Genomic DNA, 12,095 nt, shown 5'->3' with positions numbered 1-12,095 from the left:
ATGAATTATTGATATTCACTGAAATGAATTGCAAGTTGGAGTTGTGTTTGAAATAATTACAAATACAAGAAAAAAGCCAGGAACTGGTAGAGATGTCTACTGCATGTTCCCACCAGCATCAATATAATTTCTCTTTAATTGAATTGCCCCCCAGACCTTTTTTTTAAAAACAAGAAAGCCTCTCCCCAAATTGAGAAGCTATTCTGCCAAAGGCAAAGCCAGAGGAAGACCTCAGACTTTGCTCAGCAGAGGAGTACTCAGTAGTTTGTGAGCCTTCTGCCTTTTAAAAACTCAAAATGCCCTTCTTTCTCTCTAACAGGGTAACACCGTCCTCTGAAAACCCCAGTGGTTCTAATTGTAGCATAAGCCAAGGAAAGCCTTCTTTAAGAAGAATAAAAGGGAGAATACACAGAAGCAAAAGCCTGGATAGCCTCGATTTCTGCGAGTTCAATGTAAGTACGTCCTTTGTCGTCTTCTGGAACTTTGCTGATGCTCTTGAGAGCTCTTCTTGTCCTGCAAGAAGGCTTGGACTTCCTCGCTCTGACATTCAGCCACCGGTTGTGCCAGAGCTTCGGGCTGTACTTATATCTACAGCCCCAGTTCTCAAAAAAAAAACCCAAGTGGGGGAAGCCCATATATGCCCAGAGACCTTCGTTTGTGCCAACGGTCGATAAGGTGTGGGTGCTGTTTCCGGCTGTTGCCAATTCAGACTTGCTGTGTGATTTAATTAATGCCCCTCCATGTGAAAAGAAGGAGCCCCGTGGCGCAGAGTGGTCAGCTGCAGTACTGCAGTCAAAAGCTCTGCTCACGACCTGAGTTCGATCCCGACAGAAGTCGGTTTCAGGTCGCCGGCTCAAGGTTGACTCAGCCTTCCATCCTTCCGAGGTCGGTACAATGAGTACCCAGCTCGCTGGGGGTAAAGGGAAGACGACTGGGGATGGCACTGGCAAACCACCCCGTAAAACAAAGTCTGCCGAGTCAACGTTGGGATGTGACGTCACCCCATGGGTCAGGAATGACCTGGTTCTTTATGTCAAAAGAAGAAAGCTCCCTGTATGTAGAATACTAGAAGTCACGGAGAAAAGTTCTGGCTTAGCTTTCTCCCAGATAGAGGGTGGAAAGTTCATTCATGTGATCTCTCCCCTGCAGTCTGAATTGGTACACTCCAGGAACAGTTCTGCTGTCTCGTCTGTAGTATTCCAGGCAAACTTGAACTCGCTACTTTCTTTTGCTGTTGAGGAATATTCCATGGGCTACTCAAAATGCGGAGGAGATGGCCGCTGGTGAGGTGGACGTTGTTGGGATTAGAGTAATTGCATATGCCACAGGTTTCTGATGCACAATTACGAAATTATATTTTGGTCCCCAAGAAAATTATATTTTGGTTCCCAAGAGTACTGTTTTAACTTTACTTAATGCATACTTAACTGGGATGGAGCTCTATTGAACTAATGGGACTTCGAATAAACACCTATAAGGTTTGTAAATATGCAGGAGCTGGAAAGAAGAGAGAGTTGTTTTTTTTCTGTCACTTGGTTGATGGAGGATGCAACAGCAAGAAGCGCTCCAGTTCTTTGCTTAGAGTTTGAAAGTTGTGCTCAGAAGGAAAAGGCTAGATTTTGGGACAAATGGGTTAACTATGCCTCTTAGCCATTGCTAACAGGGGGGAAAAAACCAAAAGGGAGTGGACATGTTCATGGAGGAGAGGAGTATTCATGGCTACTAGTCAAAATAGATACTAGTCATGAGGCATACCTATTCTCTCCATGATCAGAGGTGCATGTGAATATATTAGGTGCTGTGGGACACAGGCAGGCTAAGGTTGCTGCAGTTGTCTTGTTTGTGGGCTTCCTAGAGGCCCGTTTGGCCACTGTGTGAACCGACTGCTGAACTTGATGGGCCTGGGTCTGACCCAGCATCGCTTTTCTTATGTTCTTAAGACCTGGGTTTGATGTGGCATAGGTGGCGGCGGCAAATACTTTTGGCTGGTATTCTTCATCCAGGTTCTCTAGTTGTGAGAATGCAAGGTCGTCCGTTTCACTTTGCAAGGAATTCCAGGGTAGACATCGCCCCTTTTCCTGCTGAGATCAAGCAAGAAGCAAAAAAAAGATAACTAAGGTGTACTGAGATTGTGCACAGTCAATGCTGAACTGGAATCAGGAGTAACCAAAGACCTGTGGAAATCCCACCTGAGAGACATTTTGTGAATTATCCTCCTAAAAGCCATTAAAATTTAACGGGAGTGAGAAAAGAAACACATACATAGAGATAAATGGAGAGGCTTCAGATTGGATTTCCCATGTCTCTGGAGGTCAGCCTTTACTGGCGATGTGAAGGGCTGTTTTTGAAGCAGGCTCAGAGATTGGCTTTTGTTTCATTTTTCCTGAGGCGTGTTGGTTGAAAGGGAGCCTCCATTTGCACGGAAGCCGGAGGTGCAGGTCAGAATCGAAACCCGGTCCCGGTTGAATTGCACCTGTCTGTGAGAAAGAAGCTTTCTTGTTGTGAGAGGCGAAATGCAGAATTACTTGGGCTCGGAGATGTCTGAAAATCAGACGATGCTCTTTATGAAGCGTAAGAATGAATGAGATGAGGGCAAAATTGATCCAGGTTGTATGTTGATGTGCCAAGGGAACAGAAAAACTGTTGGAGGCAGAAGGATGTACTTGGCTGACGGACATCACAGATCCTTGGAAGGCATAAGCATCCTTCTGCATGCACACTTTGAAATAGGTGTGCACTTATCAAACCAACATATCTACAACTGTCATCTGCATCTGCACAATCAATCATATACAGCACCTGAATGTGGCATGGTCATCATGAGAAGGGGAAGAGAAGAGACTTTTCTCCTTTTGCTTCATGCATCCCATGAGAACTCATGATTTGTGGGGGGGAATCTTGAAGGTGTAGATGGGCTGTGGCATGTGGCAGGGAGCATGTGGCAGGTCATGTGTCCAATTGTGGAACTCCCTGCCCCAGGATGTGGTGATGGCTGCCAACTTGGAAGGCTTGAAGAAGGGAGTGGACATGTTCATGGAGGAGAGGACTATCCATGGCCACTAGTCAAAATGGTTGCTAGTCATGATGCATACCTATTCTCTCCAGGGTCAGAGGAGCCTGCCTAATAAATGTGGAGCACTGTTTCTGAGTAAGAGAGAAGTACAGGTCTTGGAAATGTTACATTAACCATTATGAAATAGGACCTTGTGCCAAACTCCAGATAACTGCTGTGTTTGTGACTGTACCATGAACTGAAGGAACATTTTTTTGCTGTGCTCAGTCCAGGCTTCCTGGCACACTATAAAACCAGACTTTGGAAATACTTGCTTTTCAGGTTCTTCTTGTACATTTTTACACATATACCCAGAAATATTTGCAACGCGGTGAGTAAAATATCTTTCTACGGCAAAAAGAAATGGCCCTCTTTCCCTCAGGTTGTGCAGAGGATGGTGCCGAGAGAGGATCTGCACCATTTGCAAGAACCTGTTATATTGGGGATGAATGTCCTGCTCACGAGTTACCCTTGTTTAAGCTCTATAGATTTCTTCCCTGCTTCCCTTACATAATGAAAAGGGGGGGAAAGCTCAGCTTCGCCGTTGTCTTCTCTCCAGCAGTCCTTCTCCCTGAGTTTGCCTGCTGGAGAAGACCAAGCAATAGAACAGAGCAAAAGGGGTTCAAAAGTTAGGATCCACCACACATGGCAACCCCTGCCTGGGTGCCAAGAAGCTTATGTAATCCCGCTGTCGGTTTAAAAAAAACGGTATTTGACATAACAGGGTATTTTTTTCCTCTTTGCTTTTAGTTTATATATTGGCTAACCACCGGATTGTTCCTAATTTTTGGCTGTGCTTCAAAGTTGCGGAGCTAAGCTGTCTCTGGTGAAGGACTTTTGTAAGGCAATATAGTGTTTTCGCTGTCAGACGGAGTAGGGTGGTACAGTGTGTCAGATTCATGATAGCGGGGCAAAATTTCCTGTAGGTTCTGCTGTTTCTCTTGGATGGAAGCTGATTTCTTTGAGGCTCTCGTGTCCTTTGCTTGAGGTACGTGGCTTTCGCTTCTAAAAATAATTATTTATATATAATTCAGTCCCCGGCATCTCCAGTCAAAGGGACTAGGCAAGTAGGTGATGTGAAAGACCCCTGCCTGAGACCCTGGAGAGCCGCTGCCTGTCTGAGTAGACAATACTGACTTTGATGGACCAAGGGTCTGATTCGGTTTAAGGCAGCTTCATGTGTTCATGTGTTCACTTTATGAGGAGGGGCCGTGGCTCAGTAGTAGAGCATCTGCTTGGCATGCAGAAGGTCCCACGTTCAATCCCCGGCATCTCCAGTTAAGGCAGCTTCATGTGGTCATGTGCATATGTGGAATCAGATGCCTTAAAAAAAATTTCTGTAGGATTTACCAAGAAAAGTGATGGTGTTTGTTTCAGCATATCAATGAAAATCCCATCTGCGTTCATAAATATTTTTATTAATTCAAAAAACCAAAATAAAATCAGTTATCTTTAAAGGTTTAACAAGGAATGTTCTCACCTTTTTTTTTTTTTACACCCCAAAGAAACTTGCAGGTTTAAACTACCAGGCATGTGGCACTTGGCTATTAATTAGAATTCAGTGCTTCATCGAAGCCTGAAAAGATTATTTTACTGTTGGAGAGAAACAGAGAATTTCTACCTAGTCAAACGGCATGCACAAAGATGTTCTTGTAAATTATAAACCTGAATGATTTATTTGCAGCACCATCTGCTTATGAATCTGATTGAATTAAAGGCTCCGGTCTTTTACTGTAGACTTCCGCTCCAATTTGCTTTACAAAGCGTGAAACGACAGAAGCAGGGTTGCAGAGCTGGAGGAAAGGGAGGGATGCCCTTTCCTCCAGCGGCCTCTGCTGCTGCTGCTTCACTTCCCAGTTCTACGTGTTCTTCTATCCCCACCCCTTTTTTTTTTATCAACCGGCATTCACAACACAAACATCTGCATCTGGTGAAGCCGGCTCCAGCCTGAGAAAGCCTTGTTTTTAAGGCACCGCAAGACTCCTTTTTGCTATTTGTTTCATAGAATCATAGAGTTGGAAGGGACCACCAGGGTCACCTAGTCCAACCCCCTGTACAATGCAGGAAATTCACAACTACCTCCCCCATCCCACACACAGTGACCCCTACTCCATGCCCAGAAGATGGCCAAGATGCCCTCCCTCTCATGATCGGCGTAAGGTCATAGAATTGGGGAGGGGCTGTGGCTCAGTGATAGAGCATCTGCTTGGCATGCAGAAGGTTCCAGGTTCAATCCCCGGCATCTCCAGCTAAAGAGACTAGGCAGGTAGGTGATGTGAAAGACCTCTGCCTGAGACCCTGGAGAGCTGCTGCCGGTCCGAGTAGACAGTACTGTCTTTGATGGACCAAGGGTCTGATTTAATATAAGGCAGCTTCATGTTTTCAATCAGCATTGCTGACAGATGACCATCTAGCCTTTGCTTAAAAACCTGTTTATTCATAAAAATTTATATGCTGTCTCTGCAGAGACTGGCTCGAAGTGTCTCACAACTAAAACAATAAAACACAGCCATTAAAGTCAAGCTGGAGCCAGGGCATTAAAAATGAGCCAGGGCATCGAAACAGAATGAAACAAATGAGCAGCCAAAAAGATCACTTCCCTAGCAATCTAGCGGTGGTAGCGGTTAAGAGCGGTGGTTTGGAGCAGTGGACTCTGATCTGGAGAACCGGGTTTGATTCCCCACTCCTCCACACGAGCGGCGGAGGCTAATCCGGTGAACAGGATTCGTTTCCTCACTCCTACACATGAAGCCAGCTGGGTGACCTTGGGCTAGTCACGCTCTTTCAGCCCCACCTACCTAACCGGGTGTCTGTTGGGGGCAGGGGAAGGGAAGGTGATGGTAAGCCGGTTTGAGTCTCCCTTAAGTGGTAGAGAAAGTTGGCATATAAAAACCAACTCCTCCTCCTCCTCCTCCTCCTCCTCCTCCTCCTCCTCCTCCTCCTCCTCCTCCTCCTCCTCCTCCTCTTCTTCTTCTTCTTCTTCTTCTTCTTCTTCTTCTTCTTCTTCTTCTTCTTCTTCTTCTTCTTCTTCTTCTTCTTCTCCCAAGTGTGACAAAGTGTTGGAAATAACCATCTTGTGATAGAGAGTACAACTGCGTCTGCTTTTGTGGGTTCTGCATCTCCATATTCTTTGAATCTTCACTCCTCAAGAACTTCTGTCTTAATTCTTACTGGCGGAAGGAGGGTCTTGATTCAGAGATGGCAACAGGGCTTGGTTGGGCTCTCGCTGCCGGCGAAGGCTTTTGTCTGCTGCTGTCCGTGGTCCTGAAGACTGATTCCTACACACGAAGCCAGCTGGGTGACCTTGGGCAAGTCACAGCTCTCTTAGAGCTCTCTCAGCCCCACCTGCCTCACAGGGTGTCTATTGTGGGGAGGGGGAAGGAAGGCGATTGTAAGCCCGTTTGAGTCTCCCTTAACTGGTAGAGAAAGTCGGCATATAAAAACCAACTCTTCTTCATCATCATCCAGTTAGGCGGCCTTAGCTCCCCACACCTGCAAAATGGACACCACAATATTGGCCTGCCTTTAAGGGGTTTAATTTTAAACAAAGACATTTGAACATACAAAGTGCCAATTTACATCCCTTTCTGTGCAAAGTCATGTTTTCCACTTTACCGCACCCTATGGTTAATATGAGCCCTAACCTGGATGGCCCAGGCTAGGCTGATCCCGTCAGTTCTCAGAAGCTAAGCGGGGTCAGCCCTGGTTAGGATTTGGATGGGAGACCACCAAGGAAGTCCAGGGTTGCTGTGCAGAGGAAGGCACTGGCAAACCACCTCTGTTAGTCTCTTGCCATGAAAACCCCAAAAAGGGGTCGCCGTAAGTCGGCTGTGAATTGATGGCACTTTACACACACACATGGTTAATATGACGGTAGTGTGAAAACCCCTAGGGCAGTGCCTCTTCTGCCTGACTTCTAAGATTCTAATTAAAAGGGGGAAAGAAAGGTGTTCCTTTTCTATTTAGGTAGGAGATCTGCTAACCTGGTGTTGGAAAAGTTCTGCCTTACTTCGTTTTGCCGCTTCTGCTACTGTGGGTAAGAGCATCGCCCACAATTGGCTTTCTGGCCGTGACTTCTTATTGCTTGTGATATGAATTTTACCCACCATGGTGTTGCATGAGAGGTCACATTTGAAGCTTGTGTGTGTGTGTTTAGGTCTTCCTTCAAGTACTTGAAGGGCTGTCATATAGAGGAGGGTGCCGAGTTGTTTTCCGTTGCCCCAGAAGGTCAGACCAGAACCAACGGGTTGAAATTAAATCAAAAGAGTTTCCATCTAGACATTTGGAAGAATTTTCTAACAGTTAGAGCGGTTCCTCAGTGGAACAGGCTTCCTCAGGAGGTGGTGAGCTCTCCTCCCCTGGAGGATTTTAAGCAGAGGCTATGTGGCCATCTGTCAGCAATGCTGATTCTATGACCGTAGGCAGATGATGAGAGGGAAGGCATCTTGGCCATCTTCTGGGCATGGAGTAGGGGTCTCTGGGGAGGTGTGGGGGTCGGAGGTAGTTGTGAATTTCCTGCATTGTGCAGGGGGTTGGACTAGATGTCTCTGGTGGTCCCTTCCAACTCTATGATTCTATTATTCTTATTGACAATCCTTAAAGCCTCAGATGACAACCTTTACGTTCACACCTAGCCTCTGTGTAGAATGGTATTTAATTTTAGATCGGGCTGCAAAGACCTTTGTAATGGCCTGATCCCAAAACCCTTGGTTGCTTGCTACTATAGCTGTAATTAAAATCAACCGTGGAAAAAAAGCCATTATAAGAGGAGCAGCAGAGCACACTGGTTATCTTGTGCCTTGCATAATATGCTGCTGACCTAGGGGATATTTTTATTGGAAAAGATGGCTCAGTTGCAGGCTTTATTAGAATTTGCTGGCCAAGTTAGTCCTTGCTTATAAATCCTCAAATAGAAGCGCATGCGTGGCACTTGGCTGTTATTCCGTAAGATGGGATTTTTTAAATGAAACTGTTCTAAAGTGTGAAATGGTAGACGAAGAGCCAATGGCTGTTAAATCTAGGGAAAGGAAAGAAGTGAAACTGTTTTATAGAATCATCGAATCGTAGAGTTGGAAGGGACCAGGGAAGGGACCAGGGTCATCTAGTCCAACCCCCTGCACTATGCAGGACATTCACAACTACCTCCCCCCCCCCCACACACACACAGTGACCCCTACTGCATGCTCGGAAGATGGCCAAGGTGCCCTTCCTCTCATGAACTACCTAAGGTTATAGAATCAGCATTGCTGACAGATGGCCATCTAGCCTCTGCTTAAAACCCTCCAGGGAAGGAGCGCTCACCACCTCCCAAGGAAGCCTGTTCCACTGAGGAACCGCTCTAACTGTTAGAAAGTTCTTCCTAATGTTTAGACGGAAACTCTTTTGATTTAATTTCAACCCGTTGGTTCTGGTCCTGCTTCCAACACACTTAGGGTGGCATGCCTGGCCCTCTTTGTTGTGTCCCCGCAACAAGAGAGAGGGACTGGCCAAAGGTCATGCAGTAAGTTTCATGACAGAGTAAGGGTTTGAACCCTGGGTCTCCCAAACCCTAGTCTGACTCTGTGATCGCTACACCAAATTTGGCTCCCTTTCTGTTTACAACATTTTCTTCTCAATTGCTTCACGTCCACAGCCCTTCCTCGGAGACGTTTTAAATCAATGAAATTCTGCTATGACTGTGGATTCTCTGGTCATTATGTTGTCAGTGTCTTCTGTGTTGTCTCCTGTGCCCATTCTGGGATGATTGAGATGATCGCCAGGAGAACCGAATCTTGCCCGTTGCAAAGCAGCCTCAGCTGACGTTTATTCCAACTGCAGGAGGGAAAGAGATCTGCGATTCCTCCTGCCCCATTTGTACCGACTTCAGCCTGAGTGAATGTGAGATAAAGAAAAGGAATGTTTCAAGAGCTGTTAATTTGGAAGAGCTGATTATCCGCCCGCAGGGTGTAGCTGACGGTTGACGCGGCCACTGAAAGGACTGCATGAAGAGCAGTCAGCACTTTTTAATTTCAGAAGAGCGTGCTTGTCTTTTTCTTTTGTCTGAGTTTTAAAAGCGTTTTGGAAGATGGCTTTCCAGAAACTGGGAGGAGTGCATTTAATCCTTTGCATGTGTCTTTCTGGGGACAGTACTCCTGGAGTACTGTGTTCAGTTTTGGACCCTGCAATTTAAGAAAGATGTAGACAAGCTGGAACGAGTCCAGAGGAGGGCAACAAAGATGGTGAGGGGTCTGGAGACCAAGTCCTATGAGGAAAGGTTGAAGGAGCTGGATATGTTTAGCCTGAAGAGGAGAAGACTGAGAGGGGATATGGTAACCATCTTCAAGTACTTGAAGGGCTGTCATATAGAGAGGATGGTGCCGAGTTGTTTTCTGTTGCTCCAGAAGGTTGGACCAGAACCAGTGGGTTGAAATTAAATCAAAAGAGTTTCCATCTAGACATTAGGAAGAATTTTCTAACAGTTAGAGCGGTTCCTCAGTGGAACAGGCTTCCTCAGGTGGTGGTAAGCTCTCCTTCCCTGGAGGTTTTGAAGCAGAGGCTAGATGCCCATCTGTCAGCAATGCTGATCCTATGAGCTTGGGCAGATGATGAGAGGGAGGGCATCTTGGCCATCTTCTGGGCATGGAGTAGGGGGTCACTGAGGGTGTGTGTGGGAGATAGTTGTGAATTTCCTGAATTGTGCAGGGGGTTGGACTAGATGACCCCGGTGGCACCCTCCTCTATATGGCAGCCCTTCAAGTACTTGAAGATGGTTATCATATCCCCTCTCAGTCTTCTTCTCTCCAGGCTAAACATCCCCAGCTCCTTCAACCTTTCCTCACAGGACTTGGTCTCCAGACCCCTCACCATCTTTGTTGCCCTCCTCTGGACCCGTTCCAGCTTGTCTGCATCTTTCTTAAATTGCGGTGCCCAAAACTCAACACAATACTCTAGGTGAGGTCTAACCAGAGCAGAGTAAACATGTATACATGTAACCTGTTCAGAGCAGTTGAAGTCAAGTGGTTATAAAAAAAAATGCCAGAAAATTGAACAATGTGAAGTGAGTGGTAATCTCCCTCTCTCTTCCCCTTCTCCATTGTTGGAGTGATAATGCGGCTCTCTGCTCTCACCCACAAGCTCATGTATAAAGACCAATAAATCGAATTACGGTTTTCATGACCAGCCTGCTAAAAATACAATTTAATCTCTTTTATGTTGAACCAGAATGCTGATTCATACATTACTGGTGATAATATAACAATGTTGTTTAAGAGAAGAGGGGGCTTATTGTTTCCTCTTGGAATCGTGGAGAAAGGGGTTATCTGAAAATCGGTGAGCGGTCAGATGTAGTGATTCCTTTACAAAATGTGTTTGCTTTGGATGAAATGCCCTATTTCAATGGCGATCAGCACACAGGTCTTCATACATCACTAGGGTTGCCAACCTCCAGGTAGTAGCTGGAGATCTCCTGCTATTACAACTGATCTGCAGCCAATAGAGATCAGTTCACCTGGAGATTACCGCCTTGGCAATTGGACTCTGGCATTGAAGTCCCTCCCTTCCCCAAACCCTGCCCTCCTCAGGCTCCGCCCCAAAACCTCCCATCGGTGGGACATTACAAATTCTACAGAATGGAAGTCATTCAGCATTTTTCCATTCAGAATGGGAAATTCAGCATCCAAGCTGTTTATTTCTTTGAAACAAAAACGCTGTTGCACTTAGCTCTGAAGCCATCCTACCGGTTCCAGAATGGAAGGTTCCCAGAAAAGCGGTTTATTTGGGTTTGTGCTCAAACGGTAAAGCAACAGCGTCTCCAAGTAACTACCCTGCACCCCCTCCAGGATCCCAGAAAACAAAAATAATAATTAAAAGTTGCTCTGAAGATTACCGCGTCGGTAGTATCGCAGTGCCGTGTTCAGACATCACATGATTAATACTATCTCGATGCTTTTTAAAATGGCTTTTGCCTTAAATCCTTTAATACTGTAAATGGGATTAGTTTGAGGGGTTTTTTATTTATTTATTTGTGGCACCCAAAGCCTTTATAGGAAATCTGCTGAGGTCGACGCCTTGTGCAGCTGCCAATCTTTTTTTCCTTCTTTCTTTTTCTTTCACCGATTCAGCGGCCTACCTTGCCCTCCTGAAGAGAGTCGCTGGCAACTTTTGCCGGCGGCGGTTCTGGGTCCTGCCAGCTGGCTCTCACGAAGCCCAGAAAGATGGGGATCCAATTCAAATGATGTTGTGATGCCAGCCGTCCGCTTGATAGAGACGGTTAAGGCGAGGTTGACTTTGTATGTTCTCTTCTGGCTGCTTTGGAGGCTGATAATAGTGAAACAGGGCTGGAGAGAGAGAGAAATCGCATTTTGATTGACAGGACAGACTTGGTTTGAGCCAGCATGATGTAGTGGTTAAGAGCGGTGGTTTGGAGAGGTGGAGTCTGATCTGGAGAACCGGGTTCGATTCCCCACTCCTCCACGTGAGCGGCGGAGGCTAATCTGGTGAACTGGATTTGTTTCCCCACTCCTACACCTGAAGCCAGCTGGGTGACCTTGGGCTAGTCACACTCTCTCAGCCCCACCTATCTCACAGTGTCTGTTGTGGGGAAGGGAAGGTGTTTGTAAGCCCATTTGAGTCTTCCTTAAGTGGTGGAGAAAGTCGGCATATTAAACTCTTTTCAAACTCTTAATACATTGGTGGGAATACATAGAAAGTGCGAACAGTATTTTTTATAACATTTTCAAACTCTTAATACATCGGTGGGAATACATAGAAAGTGCGAACAGTATTTTTTATAACATTTTCAAACTCTTAATACATCGCTGGGAATAGAAGTGCGGTAACCCCTCATGGCTCTCCAGGGTCTCAGGCGGAGGTCTTTCACATCACCTACTTGCTCGGTCCCTTTAACTGGAGATGCCGGGGATTGAACCTGGGACCTTCTGCATGCCAAGCAGACGCTCTACCACTGAGCCATAGCGCCTTCCAAACGGGGATGTGCTTCGTGTCATTTTTTGTCCTGCCTCGGTGCCGCGACAACAGCATTTCTGCTCTCTCTCTCTCTCATTTT

At 46.1% G+C, this 12,095-nt stretch overlaps 1 protein-coding gene across 2 annotated transcripts in view; it reads left to right on the top strand.

Moving 5' to 3' along the window:
- Window positions 1–12,095, top strand: part of TJP1 (tight junction protein 1) — a 197,066-nt gene that overhangs the window by 13,603 nt on the left and 171,368 nt on the right. For both annotated transcript variants that reach the window (XM_056865692.1, XM_056865691.1), the window contains exon 2: window positions 320–452. In XM_056865692.1, the coding sequence (XP_056721670.1) occupies window positions 320–452 (133 nt within the window). The remainder of the gene's footprint in view (window positions 1–319; window positions 453–12,095) is intronic.

Source organism: Euleptes europaea, chromosome 20, assembly GCF_029931775.1.
Source record: "Euleptes europaea isolate rEulEur1 chromosome 20, rEulEur1.hap1, whole genome shotgun sequence".
Lineage (NCBI taxonomy): Eukaryota > Metazoa > Chordata > Lepidosauria > Squamata > Sphaerodactylidae > Euleptes > Euleptes europaea.
The sequence above is the reverse complement of the archived record's forward strand: the minus strand, read 5'-3'. Positions and strand labels throughout refer to the sequence as shown.